Here is a 16236-nt window from a genome sequence, read left to right as displayed (position 1 = left end):
CCCGCTCTGCTCCGGGCGGTGCTGGCACAGACAGAGCCGTCCCTTCCGGGACCCTGCGGCGGCCCCTCCCGCAGCGGGCAAAGGGCAGGGCATGGCACTGCCCCCCCCCCCGCCACCCCGGCCCTTCGGTGTCCCCAGCGTGTCCTCTCCGTGTCGCCGGCACAGCCCCTTGGCCCGGGACCAAACCTTGCCGGGGATTGCCAAATCCCCCGGACACCCGCGGCGCTGGAGCTGCGGTGTCCCCATTCCTCCCCCCTCCATCCGCTCATCCATCCCTCCCTCCATCCGTCCGTCCATCAGTCCCCGCGGGGCTGCCCCAGCGAGGCCTTTCCCAGCGGCAGAGGAGGGCGGTGGCGGCCACCAGCCCCGCGGTGACCCGAGCCCGCTGGCCCCAGCCCCGGAGGCGGCAGCGCTTCCTCCCCCGCCGGGGCCCCTTCCCCGCCGGCCAAACGCCGCCGCTGCCGGGGCCGAGCGGGGGCTGCGGGGCCGCAGGGAATGGCCCGGCACGGTGGATGCCACCCCGGCGGTGCCCACATCTGGCGGGCAGCTGAGAACGGGCAGCTCGGTGCAGCGGTGAGCGCCCGGGGCCACCCGCATCGCCCGGGGCAGAACGGGGGCGGCCGAGGGGCCGTGCCGGGGGGCACCCAGCACACGTGGCAGAGGGGGGGCCCCCCTCCATCCCCACCCCGCCCCGGGGGGCCCGGCCCCCGCCCTGCCCCGCCGGAGGGGCCCCCCGAGCTGGCGGGGGTCCAGGCAGGCTCAGACGCTGAGGAATGCGGAGGAGCCGCGGGGGGCACGGGCGGCGGGGCGGGGAGGGGCGGGGACCCCCCGCCTGTCCCCCTGTGCTGCCCCAGGGGGGGCCTGTCCCAGGGGCTGGGAGGAGCTGCCCCACGGCATCTCCCGCGGGCTCAGCCCCACGGCCGGGTCCCTCCTCCCCGCCCGAGCATCCACCTCCTCCCGCCGCTCGAGGCTGCCCCATCTCCCGGGGCAGGGACACGCACTGACTGAGGTTTCCCGGCCCCGGGACCTGCCCACAGCGGGGCCCTTGTCCTGGGGGGGTCCTCACTCTGCCCCACTGCGGGATGTGCCCGTGGGTGTCCCCACCCTGAGCCCCCCATGGTTCTCTGGCTCCCCGCGTGCCCCACAGCCTGGGGACAGACACAGGGCAGGACCCCCAGCTGGGCTGTCACAGCCGGGGTGTCACAGCCCGGGAGTGGGGACAGGCTGCTGGCAGCCCCCCAGGATGGTGGTCCTGTCCCCAGCGCTGGGAGGTTGGGGGGTCCCGCTGCGGGCGGGGCTGGGTGGGGCCATGGCCACCCCCGGGTGGGAAAGGGGCCTCTCCAGGCGCTGACGCCAAGCGCTCCCAGCGCGGCCGCGGGCGGGAGGGAGGGAGGGCAGCGGCTGCCAAACCACGCGGCCTCGGGAAACGGGGCGCCGCGGGGGCCCCGCCGGGATGGGGACGGGGACGAGCCCCGCGGTGGCTTGGCCGGACGCCCCGGCACCTGCGGCCCCCGAGCGAGGCCCCTGCCCGCCCCGTCCTGCCCCTGCCCGCTCTCCCCCCACGGCCTCTCTCTCCTGCCCGCGCCAGGCGCTGCCAGCCCGGCCCCGGCCCCGGCCCGGCTTCCCCCCCGCCACACCAGTTCAAACCAGTCCAGGGGCTTCGCACTCCGGCTGGGGGCGGCTGGGATGGAGCCCGGGCGCGGGGGGAGCCCTCCCCATCTCCAGCAGCCGGGCCGGGGTCCCCTGGGCCCCCCACGCTGCCTTGGCCACTGTCACGGCCGGGGGACCCGGGGTGACCCCGGTGCAGCCGGCGGGGTGCCAGCTCTCCTGGGTGCCGTGTATCCATCCCCCTGCAGCCCCAAACCCGCCGGGAATAGCACAGAGGGACCGCGGGGCGGTGGGCTCGGGGATGGCGGCGGGGAGGGGTGTCAGTGCCATCCCCAGGGGACGGTGACCCCGGGGCTGGGGGAGCGGGGCCAGCGCTGCAGGCACGGCTCGGGCCGTGGCCATTGGCGGGGCAGGGGCTGTCCCCGGAGCCCCCCGGGCCAGGGCAGGGGCTGTCCCCGGAGCCCCCCGGGCCAGGGCAGCCTGGGGGGGTTGGCAGGACGCGGGGCATTGTCCCCAAGGCAGCTGGCAGGACGCGGCCCCCCCGGGACCCGGCGGGCAGATGGTGCTGGCGCTGCCACAGCCGCTCCTCAAGGAGCCCAGCGGGGCTTTGGGAGGGGGGTCACATCCTTCACATCCTGCTGGGAGCTCCATCTTGTCACTGCGGCCTCCAGCCGGGCTGGGGGCGGCTGCCAAAGGTGTCCCCAGGAGGGGACACGGCTGTGACCCCAAAATCCCAGAGCTGAGGCCGCGGTCCCCCTTTCCCGGGCATGGGGGGTCCTGGCACAGGGATGACAGCAGCCCCTGCCACCCCTGCCTGGGGACACGGCTGGGGCAGGCGGGGACAGCAGCGGGGTGGTCCCGGAGCCCTGGGTGCGGCAGCCCCGCGGGGATGGGGCCACACGGGGACCCTCCATGGGGAAGGTGGTGACAGCAGGGTGACAAAGGCGTGGGGAAGGGGAGGTGTCCAGTGCCTGCAGGGAACGGGCGCCTGCAGCAGCGCCTAGGGACATTGGGGACAATCTGTGGTGCCCGCTGCTGGCACCTCAGGGAGGTTCTAGTCCCCAAAACAGCCCTGGATGGCACAGCCTGGGCTCGGCCACCCCACAGGGCCGTGGGATTGTCACCCCCATGGTGGGGACTGTCACTTCCCCGCCAAGGGGACCGGGGTGCCGGGGGCAGCCGGGCGGTGGCACCGGGATGGGGACACCGGGATGGGGACACCCCGCACCCCCCGCCCAGTGCCACCCTTTCTCCCCTGTCGCCCCGTGGGGACAGTGGCGCGTCCCCGGAGAGCCGGGCAGAGCCACCAGCGCGTCCCCGCCGCAGCCCCCGCCCCACGGCCAAGGTCAGGACACCCTCGGGGGCGCGGGGGGACAGCGGGTCACTGCCACCCCCGGCACCCACCGGGGGGGGATCCCCCTCTCTTCCCCTCCCCCGGGGCTGCCGCGTGCCCCCGACCCGCTCCCTGTGCGGGGGGGCTGCAGGTGCCGAGGGACCCCCCGCACCCCCCAGAGCGGCGAGGAAGGGGCTCCCCGCAGGGTCTCCCCTCTCCCCTTCCCCCGGCGGTGGCAGCATCCCCCTCCCCACGGTGCTGCTCCCCCCGCGGTGCCCGGAGCGCGATGGTACCTGCGGCGGGGGCTCAGCGCCGGGCGGGCGGCGGGGCTCGGCCGAGCGGGGCCCCCCGGGGCCGGGGCCGGTACCGGGGCCGGGGCCGGTGCGGGGCGGCCGGGCCGCTCCGCCACATCCGCAGGGGCCGGGGGCGGGGGCGGCGGCGGCGGCGGGGCTGGGCCCCCCCTGCCCGGTCCCGGGGGCGGCGGCGGCGGGGCGGGGGCTCTGCCCGCCGTGATTTATGGCCGCCCCGCACCGAGCGGCCCGGCCCCGGCTGCGGGCGGCGCTGGGCGGGGGCGGGGGCGGGGAGGGGCCGCCCCCGCGGGGGGCACCGAGGGGCACCGAGCCCCGCCCCGGGGGGACCCGCCGCCCCCCCGCGCAAGGTCACCCCGGCGCTGCGGCAGAGCCGAGCCCCCGCACCCCGCCCGTCCCTGTCCCCTGTCCCCCCCCCGGGTGTCCCTGTCCCCCCCCGGGTGTCCCTGTCCCCCCCCGGGTGTCCCTGTCCCCCCCCGGGGACGTGGCGGGGCGGGGGGCGGCACCCCCGGAGCCCCCACCCCACACCGGGGCTGCTCATGGGGGGGTGTGGGGGGGTCTATGGGGGTCACACTGGGGGAAATGGGGGTTTTTTGGGGGGGGATCCCCCTCCCCGCAGCAGCGGCGCCGCCCGCCCGCCGCGTGACGTCACAGAGCGGGGCTGGCGTCACGCCTGGCGGGGGCCCCCGCATGACGTCACCGGCGGGGGGGTTGTCCCGGGGCCGCGGCTCCTTCCGGCGGCAGGATGTGGCGGGGCCGGCCCGGATGCTGCAGCCTCGCCGGGGGGGTCCCTCCCTCCCCCGGGCCCACGCGGGTGGCGGGGCACTCCCCACCGGGGTTTATTCCGGGGGCGGTGCCCCCAAACCCCCCCCGGAATGGGGATGGGAGCAGGGAAGGGAAGGGGGGGACACACAACATCGCCCCACGCGTTTTTTGTTTTGTTGGGTTTTTTTTTTTTATTTTTGTGGGGAAAGCCGCAGTGTCCCCGGCAGTAGAAAAGGGAGGACACAGGCGGGTGGCTGAAGTCACACCCCACCAAAACACCAAAACACCAAAACACCCGTGCTTGGTTTGGGTTTGTTTTTTTGGTGTTGTTTTTTTTTTTTGCAGGGGGAGATGCGGTGTCCTTCCTACGAAAGGGAGGGACACACGGGGAGGAAACGCTGCTCCATGCGGACTTTTGGGTGGAGAGCGAGCTGCTGTGTCCCCAAGAGCCCCACTAAAGGTGGGACGCGAGTGAGGGGCAGGATTGTCTCAGGCGGGCAGTTCAAACCACATCCCACCCTCGGTTTGGGGTTTTTTGGGGGGGGCAGAGCTGCTGTGTCCCCAACAGCCCCGCAGCAGAACGGGGGACACGAATAAAGGGACAGTTTTGATCCTCACAGGCGGCTGAAGCCACATCCTACCCGTGGTTTGGATTTTTTTATTTATTTTTTTTGGGAGGGGGGAAAGCCGCTGTGTCCCCAAGATCCCCTCCACGAGCAGGGGCGACACGGGAGGGCAGCACCGTCCCGCCCACCGTGCCCGAGGGATTCCTGCGGCAGGGGAGAAGCCCCTGTGTCCCCAGCACCCCCTGGCTGCCCCAGGCGGGGGACGCGCAGCCCCCGCGGTGGGGCCCCAGCGGGGCCGGGCAGGGGGCCCAGGGGACACCGGCAGAACCTGTCCTGCAGCTCCCAGCGGGGCCGGGCTCTGGGAGGGGGAGGGCTGAGCCCACCCTGCTCTGCGGGGCCGGGGGGTGTCCCTCCAGGGTGACAGCCATCCCCAGGACCCCCGGGGGTTCCCTGGACCTCGCAGGGGGGGCTGGGGGGGAGGTCACAGGTACATCCCTGGGGTACCCCATGGCTCCTGTGGTTCCTGCCAGCTCCAGGCCTCTCCACCAACTCCCCATGGCCCCTGCCAGCCCTGTGCCCCCCAGCAGTCCTCCAGACTCCCCTTCCAGCCCTGTGCCCCTCTGTGACCCCTCCATGGCCCCTGCCAGCCCCGTGACCCCCAGCAGTCCTCCAGACTCCCCTTCCAGCCCTGTGCCCCTCTGTGACCCCTCCATGGCCCCTGCCAGCCCTGTGCCCCCCAGCAGTCCCCCAGACTCCCCTTCCAGCTCTGTGCCCCTCTGTGACCCCCCCGCCATGGGGTCTGTGCCCCTGCCAGGGCCTCATGGCTCCTGCTAGCCCTGTGCCCCCCTGGCTACCCCCACACCTTCCTGCCACCTCCACAGCCCCCCAAAGCCTCTATCATCCCCCCCATTATCCCCCTAAGCCCCCCATCCTCCAGAACCCCTCTGCCAGCCCCCCAGAAGCTCCCCCAAAAGCCCCCTGCCAGCCACATGAACCTGTCCCCCCCAAACCCCTGAACCCCCACTCAGAGCCCCCCATGCCCCCTGTGAGCTCCATGGCCCTGCCAGCCCCCCAACCCCTCTGCTGGGCCCCACAGCCCCCTGCCAGACCCCAGACCCTCCCAGCAGCTCCTCAAGTCCCTGCCAGCTTTCAGAGCCACTGTCAGCCCCCAGAGCCCCCCATCAGATCCTGAAGCCCCCTGCCAGCACCCAGCCCCCCATCAAGTCCCCAAGCTCCTCATCAGCTCCCAGAACCCCTCATCAGCCCCCAGAGGCCTCTGCCAGCCCCCCAGAGCCCCCTCCCCAAAGCCAGCCCTGTCACCCCTGTCCCTGAGCCCTGTGACAGCCCCAAGGCTGCTGTGACCCCCCCAACTCCCCCCAGACACTGGCAGCCCCCTGAGCCCCCCCAGAAGCCAGAGCTTGATGGAAACAGCAATGGAATGGGATGGGGTGGGATAGGAATGGGATCAGATTGAATACAAAGGGATGGGACAGGACCAGGATAGGCCTTGGTGGGGTAGGATAGGATGGGGTGAGGTGGGGACCAGGCAGGATGGGATGGGGATAGGGTAGAATGGGGTGGGGATAGGGTAGAATGGGGTGGGACAAGCTGGATGTAGGACAGGATTGGATGGGGACAGGATAGGACGGGATGAGATGGAATAGGGACAAGACAGGTCAGGGTGGGGTAGGATAGGGTCAGGCAGATGAGGTGGGATGGAGATAAGGCAGGATAGAATAGGAACAGGACAGGATGGGATGGGGCAGGATCAGATGAAGTTGGACAGGATGGGATAGGATTAGATGGGACTGGAACAAGACAGGTCAGGATACCATAAGATAGGGTAGGATGGGATGGGATGGAGCTGAGGCAGGTCAGAATGGGCTGAGGTAGAATTGGGTGGGATAGGACAGGGTTGGATTGGACTGGATGGGATGAGTTAGGATCAAGTGAGGATTGGGTGTGATGGGGACGTGTCACATCAGGGTAGGATGGCACAGGACTAGGACAGGACAGGACAGGACAGGATAGGATAGGATAGGATAGGATAGGATAGGATAGGATAGGATAGGATAGGATAGGATAGGATAGGATAGAGATGGGCTGGGGTGAGGTGGGATGGGGACAAGTCATGTTGAGATAGGCTGAGATAGGGACACGACAGATCAGAGTGGGATGGGATAGTGCAGGATAGGGTAGGATGGGATGGAACTGGAGCAGAATGGAACGATGTAGGGTGGAATGGACACAGGTAAGGGATAAAGCAGGATAGGACAGGGTAGGATGGGATGGAGCTAGGGCAGGATAGAATGAGGTGACATGGGACGGGGATAGGTCAGGGTGGGATAGGGTAGGGTTTGGTAGGGTAGGGTAGGATGGAATAGGATAGGATGGAATAGGATAGGATGGAATAGGATAGGATGGAATAGGATAGGCGATCTAGGGCAGGACGGGATGAGGGTAGGATGTGAGGGGTATGGAGTGGCATGGGGACAGCTCAGGGTGGGTTGGGGACAGGGCAGGACGAGGGTAGGATGGGACAGAGTGGGGATAGGATAGAGCAGCACAGGACAGAGCAGACCAGGCTGGAGCCAGCCCAAGGCGCGGCGCGGTGTGACGGGCCGGTGCCAGCACGGCTCGGTACCATCCCGGCCGCTCCAGCCTCCCCGCGGTGCCGTGTCCCGGAGCCGAGTCCCGGAGCCGCCCCGGCCCCTCCCGCCGCCTTTGTTTACGCGGGGCCGGTGCGGGGCGGGGGCGGCGCCGGGCGGGCGGGGGCGGGCGGGGGAGCGGCGGCGGCGGCGGGCGGGAGCCGCGCTCGCTCCAGCTGTTTCCCGCCTTGGGCCGCGGGCAGAGGCCGGAGCCGGGCCGGGAGGGGCTGAACCGGGCCGGGCCGAGCCGAACCGGGCCCCCCGTTATGGAGTACTTCATGGTGCCGGCCCCCAAGGTGCCGGCCCTGCAGCACTTCAGGAAATCCGAGAAGGAGGTCATCGGCGGGCTCTGCAGGTCGGGGGGGCGCGCCGGGAGCTCTCGCGGGCTCGGGGGGCTCTGGGGGGGAGCCGCGGGGGGGATGGCGGGGCCGGGGGGCTCGGGGGAACCGGGGGGGGAGCGGCGCGGCCGCCGCGGCCCCTCCGCCCGCACGTGGTCCCGGCCGCGCACATGGGACCGACCGGCGGCCGCGCCCGGCCCGGCCCAGCACAGCCAGAGCCCGGCCCGGCCCGGCCCGGCACAGCCCAACCCAGCCCCGGGGGCGCGCTGGGGGCGGCGGGGGGCGCGGGGGTGTGTGTGTGTGTGTGTGTGTCTGTGTTTACCGCCGGGCCTGGCCGTGACTCTGCAGCCGCCCGGAGGAGGCGGGTCGCGGCCGGGGCTGCCGGGACATGTAGTGCGGGAGCGGCGGCACAAAGCCCGCGGACACGCGGGGCGCGGGGGGATCGGGGCTTTGGTGGGCGGGGGGCTCGGTGCGGGCTCTGAACCCCCCCGGCCGGGAGATCCCGCCCCCGGGAGCGCCGAGCCCGCACGGAGCGCCCGCCGGGCCCCGCCGCACGTGTTGGGGGCCCGGCCCTGGGGGGCTCCTCCTGCTGCTCCTGCCCCAGCCGGGGGGGCTCCGTCCCGTCCATCCCGGGCAGCGCCCGCACCTGAGCCCCCCCCGAGGTGCAGCGTGGGGAGGGGGGGGGGGCTGCTCTGGGGTCCCGCTGTGCCCCCCGGGGGTCGGGGGTGGCTGTAAGGGGAGGGGGATGCGGCTGTCCCGCCCGGAGACTGGGGCTGAGCAGCCCCACACTGACCCCAGCACAGCATTCCCTCTGCCCCGAGCTCTGGGAGACCCTGCCCCGAGCTCAGGCCGCTGGGTGACACCCTGTGGGGGGCTCGGGGTGCTGGGGGCTGCCCTGTTTGTGACCCCCAGGAGCTCAGGGACACTCTGCTGCAAGCTGAGGGTGCAGGGGACAGCCTGCCTGGGGACACTTGGCTGCACCCTGCTTGTGCACCCAGGTGTACCCTGACCCTGAGAGCTGAAGTGCCCTTCGTGGAAGCGTGGAGATACTCTGCCTGTGAACTTGGGGATGCCCTGCCTGCAGGTTGGGGAACACCCTACCTGTGACCTGGAGGAGCTTGGGGACACCCTGCCCACGTGGCCGTGCCTCCCTGGCCTGCCAGCACAGCCCAGAGCACAGGTTGTGGTCAGTGCTGGACGTGAGTGGACACTGGAGCATCTGCCCAGGGCCTTGTGCCTGGCTCCAGCACCCACAGGGGTTTGTTTCCCTCGAGGTCCAGGCAAGAGAAAGGTCCTCCCCAGCGTGGGAAGGATCAAATTCTGCTTGTCTGACACAAACCCACAGCACCAGCACCAGGCTGGAGACACCCCAGGGGCTGCAGTGGTGCCACCTGCTCCCCCTGCCCCATCCCTGGCCGTGCTGAGTGTCTGAATCCACAGGGTTTTGCCCTTTCTGTATTTTGCTGCCACTTCTCAGGTCTCTTCCCAGGAAGAGCAGCTGGGGCAGGTTGCAGGAGGTCTGCTGGTGAGGAAGCAGGCTCTTCCTCCTTCCCCAGTATTTAAGAAATCACTTCCGTGCTGCCCAGTCCTGGGCCCCTCCATCCCATTCCCCTTAAGTGTCTGGTGGTCCAACATCCTGGAGCACCATCCAGCCCCCTCCTTACCCCAAGAGGGACGATGTCTCCAGGACCTGCAGGGTTTGGTGTGTTTTAGGGACAAGTTTGGGGCTGGTTTCAGCAGGAGCAGGGAGGTGAGTGACAGCCACCACCAGATGGGAGCCCTGTGCCACAATCCTCCTGCAGCCCTTGGTCCCTGTGGCAGAGGCTGCTTCCAGGGAGAGGGGCAGACCCCTGGGGCCCCATCCCAGCTCCACACCCCCAGGAGCATGTGAGGGAAGCAGTGCAGTGGGTGCTTGGCACCCAGTGTCAGCCTGTGCTGGGACACTGCCCCAGAGGCTGGGGACAAATGTCTTGCTGGCCCCCATGGGCTGAGCTGAGGTCCTTCCTCGTCCCCTTGGGATGCACTGGGATCCTTTCCTATACCTCTAGGATGAGTTGGGATCGTTCCCCATCCCTCTAGGGTAATCTAGGATCCTTCCCTATCTGCTTGGGATGAGCTGAGATTCTTCTCTGGGCACAACTGGGATCCTTCCCCATGCCCTTGGTCAGAGCTGGAATCCATCCTCTTCTCAGGCTGAGCAAGGATCCTTTTGGGAGAGGGATGTGTGTCTCTGGAATGAGCTGGGTCTTTCCCCACCCCTGTGTATCCTGGATGAGCTGTGGTGCATTCCCCAGTTGCAGCAGGCAGTGATGAGTGGCCTGAGAGTCTCTGGTCCTTGCCTGGGCACACGGTGGTGCTGCACGTATCCCTTAGATCCCTGTGCTCCCAACCCTCCGTGCTCCCTCCATGGCCTCACCAGGAGGGCAGGATGCTGGGCTCTGCTTCCCAGCCTGGCTTTGGCAAGGCTCTGGGTGGAATGTTCCCATCTCCCCTTCCCAGAGCCACCGGGCACCTGGACGGGCGGCTGGAGCCCGTCTTATCTCGCCTCGCGCCGCCGGCCCGGCTCCCGTGTTTAGTCTTTGGTGCCTCGCAGCATCCCCGGCGCCAGGGGAGAGCTGGGTGCCTGCACTTTGGGGAGAGCTGGCATGGGGTGAGCCAAAACCTCTGCCCTGCTTCCCTCGGGGGAGAAGTGGGGTGTGGGTGAAGCTGGACCCCACGGCAGCGAGCTTTGCTCAGGTCTGGTGCTCTGGACCCGTGGGTGTTGTCTGCCCAGAGCCCTCGCTGGTGTCATGGTCAGCTCCAGGGCCCCATCTGAGGGGCAAGGGCGTGGGGGGCGAGGAGGCAGCGGCAGGAAGCAGGCAGGAGCTGCGGCTTGGGGTGGGACGGGGGCTTCTCTGCTGGGAGCTGTCATCTGGAAGCCATCAGCAGGGCGGGAGGGAGGGAGCCGCCTTCCCGGGGCCACACACGCCGGCCGGCCCCGCGGGGACACAGCCGGCCAGCCCGCAGCCTCCCTCGCCCACCTGGGGCTCCCCTCGCCCAGGCTTGGCACTGGGCACTGTGTCTGAGCCCAGTGGAACCAGGGGGCTGCAGCAGGGCTGCTGTTTGGCCAACACATCCCCAAAACTTTGGACACAGGGCTGGAGAAACCCACCCACCTGCTTCGGTGATTCCCAGCACTGCAGCCATCATCCCCTCCGTGTTACCCATCCCTTTGGTGGCTTGGAACCATCATTGCAGAGCAAGGGGAATGCTGTGAGCTGGCAGCAGGGGTGCAGATCCCTCCTCCCTAACCCTGGGTCTCTCTCACAGCTTGGCCAACATCCCGTTGACTCCGGAGACCCAGCGGGACCAGGAGCGGCGGATACGCAGGGAAATCGCCAACAGCAACGAGAGACGGCGGATGCAGAGCATCAATGCTGGCTTCCAGTCCCTGAAAACCCTCATCCCACACACGGATGGGGAGAAGCTCAGCAAGGTGAGCAGGATGCACACACTGGTCCTACCCCCTGGAGTTGGGGGTATTTGGGTGTTAATTCGGTGATGGAGCTCTCTCCTGGGGAGATTTCCCAGCAGGAGTGGGTGTGCATCCCCAGCCCGGTGTCCTGGAGTGGGTTGGGAGTGTGTGACAGTCCCCAGTGCCCTGGGAGCAGGGTGACATGTTCCTGGGTGAGGAGTGAACCCCACTGCAGAGGGGTGAGGAGGCAGCAGGGTGGGTGAATTGGAGGGTTTCACCCTGGTGGAAATCCCAGGGGGAGCCTGGAGAGAAGCAGACTCTGGGAGGAGACACCAGGGACAGGCAAGGAGCAGTGCTACTTGCAGAGCTCATCAGGAGGAGGCCTGAGGGGACACTGGGGTCTCCTGTCTCAGCATGCCCCTCCTGGCTCCCCCACAGGCAGCCATCCTCCAGCAGACAGCCGAGTACATCTTCTCCCTGGAGCAGGAAAAGACTCGGCTACTGCAGCAGAACACCCAGCTCAAGCGGTTCATCCAGGTACTGCCCCAGGGATGGGACAGGAGGGTGGGACAATCCTGGCTGACCAGGGCAGGGAAGTCATTGCAGTTCTTGGGCTCGGGGTGGAACCCTCTACCCTGCTCAGCCAGAGAGTGAAGATATTTCCATTCCCCTGGCAGGGTGGGGAGCCCCCATTCAACCTGGCATCTCTTACCTGGCAGGGGGAGAAGGGTTGGGGTCCCGTTTTCCAGTATTTCCACCCATTTGGGGTGTCAGGGATGGCCTGGTGGCAGTTCTGGAGGTGGGGTGGCCTGGTTGAACTGCCCTGTGAGAATCAGGTTGGCACAAGGCTGTGGGGATGAGAACCAGAGTGGGGCACACAGGCAGGAGCTCATCAAAAACGACCCCAGGGAGACCCCATGGAGCTGTGGTGGGAAGTGGCATCACCCAGGTGTCAGGATGGCAGGGAGAGCATCCATACCATCCCCCTTTCCCTGACACCACATTCCCATGGCAGGAATTCAGTGGCTCCTCCCCGAAACGGCGACGGGCAGAGGACAAAGACGAGGGGATCGGCTCGCCGGACATCTGGGAAGATGAGAAGGCCGAGGATCTGCGTCGGGAGATGATTGAGCTCCGGCAGCAGCTGGACAAGGAGCGCTCGGTCCGCATGATGCTGGAGGAGCAGGTGAGGCCAGGTGCCCTCTTGCAGCCTCTGCCATGTCCCCAGAGAGCCCCAGGGCTGTGGGGACACTGCTGTTCTGTGCTCCTCCGGGGCTTTCTGGCTCCTGGGGACAGCTGGGATTCAATGGGGCCATGCCTGACTCCCCACTGATGTTGGGGTTCCCTGGCCCACAGGTTCGCTCCCTGGAGGCCCACATGTACCCCGAGAAGCTGAAGGTGATTGCTCAGCAGGTGCAGCTCCAGCAGCAGCAGGAGCAGGTGAGGTTGCTGCACCAGGAGAAGCTCGAGCGTGAGCAGCAGATCCGAACCCAGGTGAGCACCCCAGGCACCCCCGGGTACTGAAACGCAGGGGGTTGGTTGGGTGATCGGCTTGGCACCTGCTGTGGGCACTGATGTCCCAGCAAAGCTCCCAACCTTAGTGATTTGGGAAAGGGGTGGCCCAAAGCTCCCCACAGTGTTGTGCTTGTGGGCACTGTGTGTTTCAGGGAGGGACTGTGGATTGGACCACCCATGGTGGCTTCCACACGGCTCCATTCCCTGGCACAGGGGTTTGTACAGGAAGGTCACTTGCTGCCAGAGAGGGTTTCATCTCAGGGGCTTCACCGTTCTCTGGGTGACTCCCACTGAATTTCAGGGATCCCCAAACCACTCTCTGCTGCCCAGCAGGCTGGGAAAGGGGAGTGTCAGGCTGGCAGGCTGTGGGGATGGGAGCCTTCAACCTTTCCCCTGAGACTGCTGGATTTGCCAGTGGTGCAGGGAGGAGGAGAGCGCTGTGCCGGCACCGGTCCCTGTGCCTGCTGCCCTCGAGCCCAGCCCGGGGCCACGCCACTCTGGGAGCTTCAAAGGGAGGAACAGCAGCTTCTTCCCCGTTCCTTGGGCTTCTGCAGAGCCGTGTCCCTGCAGGGTCCCTGCTGGCTGCCTCCCGGGGAAGTTCAGCCTATTTTTAGGTGAACTCTCTGTAGCCTCCCGCTAGGGCGGACCTTCCCATCCGCTGCTCAAACCAGGATCTCTGAGGGCTGTGGGGAATTCCTGGCCATGCAGGGGCTGGCACTTGTCTCTCCTGGCTTCAAAACCCAAATCATTGCCCTTTGGGATACGGGGATTCCTTCATATTCCACTCTGCAAAGCTGAGGTGGCAGCAGCTTTCAGTTTCATCCACTGGGATGAAGAACTGGGGCAGCTGAGTGATGCTTCAGCTTTTCTGGAGTTTGGGCTCCGTGAATAAGCATGATGTTCATGAGGTCCCTGCTCACTGGGGGTTTCCCTTCTGTCCCCAGCTCCTGCCATCACACGCTCCCCCAGCGCCCACCCACCACCCCACCGTGATCGTTCCAGCGCCACCTCCCTCCCATCATGTCACCGTGGTCACCATGGGCCCATCCTCGGTCATCAACACGGTCTCCACGTCCCGGCAAAACCTGGACACCATCGTTCAGGTAAACTGGGGAGCAGCAGGGGGGCTCGGGTGGGGTCCTTAACCCCCAGAGTGGGTCAGAGATGTCCTGACAGCCCGGTGTGTGCCCTGGGCAGGCGATCCAGCACATCGAGGGGACACAGGAGAAGCAGCTGCAGGAAGAGGAGCAGAGACGCGCCGTCATCGTAACGCCAGCGCGCGCCTGCCCCGAGCCCTCCGCCTCCGACACCGCCTCCGACACCGAGGGCAACGACAGTGACTCCATGGACCAGAGCAAAGAAGAGCCCTCGGGGGATGGGGAGCTGCCCTGACACCCCCCTGGCCAGCAGCCAGGGGAGGGGAGCCGGGGCTGGGGGGGAAAAACGTCAGAGAATATGCTGAAATTTTTAAAAAATACAACGCGATTTGGGTCTCTTTTATGACCTTTTTCCAATACTGTAAAGCAGAGCGTTAGAGGCAGGCAAAGGTCACCCTTCAGCTCCCAGGGGGGTGGGGGGCTTGGGGGGTGGCCACAGTGGGGCACGGGGGGGCTCGGGGCGTGGTGGGGGGTGTTGGGATGGGGGTCACAGCCCCCCACCCTGGTTTATCACCCCCCACCTGCCAACCCACAGGGAATCCTGCCAAGCTGGCAGCAGCCCCGCTGTTCCTGATGGTGTTCCCTTGGGACAGGGCCTTTGGTTGGGATCTTAATTTGGTTTTTTTCCTTCTCTTGTGTTGTTGTTTTTTTTTTTTTCCTTTTAATTAAATGTTCGTTTGTAAGCAGGGGGGAGATGCCAAGTGACATGGCAGCAAAGGCAGGACAGGGATCCCTGAGTTCAGGGTACCACCATGGCTCCTGCACCCCATGTGGGGCAGGGAAAACCCCCTTGGAGAGTAAAATAATCCTGGGATGATGCCATTGGAGCACTGTAGGAGGGCTGGCATATGCCATCCCTCCCTGGCATTTCCAACACCCACCTCCTTGGCACAGGGATGGCAGCTTGGGGGCTGATTTTTACACCCCACCTCTGTCCCTGTGCCCATTCCTGTCCCCCCCCCACCCCGTTCCCATCCCTCCTTTAAGCACTTAACCTGGTTTGTGGGGTCTGTCAGCTCCAAAGAGCTTTTCTATTTTGTGATTGTGTCGCTTGGGTCTGTCGTGGCGGGTGGGGGCTCCCTGTTCTGTGTGTCCCCCCCTCGCCCCGCTGCCCCCCACCCAGCTGTAGGGTTTTAGGCCAGTCGTGTGTAGAGCCTCGGTGGTATTCAGTAGGTTCCCCCCCAGCTGCAGCTGTTTCTCGGTTCCTTTCCCCTTTTTTTTTTTTTTTTTTTTGGTTTTTTTTGGTTGATTTTTTTTTTTTTTTTTTTTTTTTTTTTTTTTTTTTTTGTATTTTTTTTTTGTATTTTTTTTTTACAATTTTCAGGTCTTTGTGTTGATTGAGAAGCTATTCTATTTTGTTAAGAAAGTTGAAAAAAAAAAAAGAGGCTCGTGCCTTTGTAAAGAAACAAAATAAAGTTTGTACTTGGTTTTTTAGAAGCTCTGTCCCGGTGTTAACGTTTGTGGGGATGGGGTTGGATCCCACCCTGATGGACACTGGTCCCTCTGGGGGCTCGTGGGGAGGGCAGGGAGTGCTGCCTGCACTGGGAATCACTTTGCAGGAGGCAAAGGCAGAGGATGCTGGCCCTGGCCCTGGTGTGGTTCCTGCTGAGCATCCAGGCTGTATTTAAAGGCTCAGCCCTGCCAGTGCTGCCCATGTGTGATGAGCACATCGGGGTTCAGCTCAGTGCTGAGATGGAGGTGAAGGGACATCTGGGCTGGTTTTAATGAGGCCACACAGCTGAGGGGGGGACTGGGGTCAGGCTTTGTGTTCCCCTTCCCCAGGAGTGGGGGAGTCCATCTCTTCTCTGTGGAGCTGACCCATGACTCGGGGTGGGGCACTCATTTCTCTCTATGTTTTTTTGGGGGGAGGTATCTCTCTTTTCCCAGGGAGCACCCACCCATCTCAGCATCCTCCCATGGCTGTGGGTCCCTCCCACTGCCCCTCTGCTCCACGGTCACCTTGGTTTCCAGCCAAGGGTGCCTCCTGCCTGCTCTGAGCCATCACCCCCTGCTCCACACCCCTGCCCCCTTCCCACCCCCATCTTGGGCTCATGGGCTCCCACTGCTCCCACCCTTGGGGAACTGTTGTTTACCCCCTTTTCCTGACAAAAAGCTGGGTCATGGTCCCCCCAAAATGGCTCCTGCCCTGATGGAGCCCAGAGGTCACTGCCATGGCCAGGCTTTGGGGACAGTGCTGGGAGGCTGTTCTGTACAAACAAGGGTGCCAGGTGCTGGTGACATTGTGCCTGTGCCACACTGCCAGTGCAGTGACAGTGGGGACACCCTCAGGCTGGAAGGAACATGGGGTGTACAGCACTGCCTGTGGTTGGTGACCTGTGCTGGCTGGAGGGGACACCAGATCAGCCCAGGATGTGCTGCTTGGAGACATCCACCTCTGGGGACAGATGAGGACACTGCAGTGGGGTGATGCTCAGCTCTCCCTGTCCACAAACCCCTGCTCCAGCCCAAAAGGGGCTGCAGGAACTGAGGCAGCCCAAGAAACCCCACTACCCCACAGCAGCAGGATTCTGGGATGGGGATGAT

General features: G+C 66.1%; 1 protein-coding gene across 3 annotated transcripts; it reads left to right on the top strand.

Moving 5' to 3' along the window:
- Positions 1-3805: 3805 nt before the first annotated feature.
- TFAP4 (transcription factor AP-4) lies at positions 3806-15297 on the top strand. Of its 3 annotated transcripts, none has more exons than XM_083872808.1 (7): positions 3806-4474; positions 10876-11041; positions 11459-11557; positions 12036-12206; positions 12377-12514; positions 13480-13638; positions 13712-15297. In XM_083872808.1, exons 2-7 carry the CDS (start codon positions 10967-10969, stop codon positions 13925-13927), a joined length of 858 nt encoding a protein of 285 aa, XP_083728934.1. In that variant the 5' UTR covers positions 3806-4474; positions 10876-10966; the 3' UTR covers positions 13928-15297. The 3 variants fall into 3 exon arrangements, with proteins under 3 accessions (XP_083728934.1, XP_083728933.1, XP_083728932.1); XM_083872807.1 differs by lacking the exon at positions 3806-4474 and adding an exon at positions 7459-7583 and having other exon boundaries at positions 13733-15297; XM_083872806.1 differs by lacking the exon at positions 3806-4474 and adding an exon at positions 7459-7583.
- The last annotated feature ends 939 nt before the right edge of the window (positions 15298-16236 follow it).

This window comes from Zosterops lateralis (assembly GCF_965231275.1).
Source record: "Zosterops lateralis genome assembly, chromosome: 15".
NCBI lineage: Eukaryota > Metazoa > Chordata > Aves > Passeriformes > Zosteropidae > Zosterops > Zosterops lateralis.
Note: the sequence above shows the minus strand (reverse complement) of the source record. Positions and strands in the feature narration are given on the sequence as shown.

Coding starts and splice junctions, on each gene's coding strand:
- TFAP4 (XM_083872806.1), top strand. CDS start 7,495: ATGGAGTACTTCATGGTGCCGGCCCCCAAGGTGCCGGCCCTGCAGCAC. Junction 12,515..13,479: donor AGCAGCAGATCCGAACCCAG/GTGAGCACCCCA, acceptor TTCTGTCCCCAG/CTCCTGCCATCACACGCTCC. Junction 13,639..13,711: donor ACCTGGACACCATCGTTCAG/GTAAACTGGGGA, acceptor ATGTCCTGACAG/CCCGGTGTGTGCCCTGGGCA.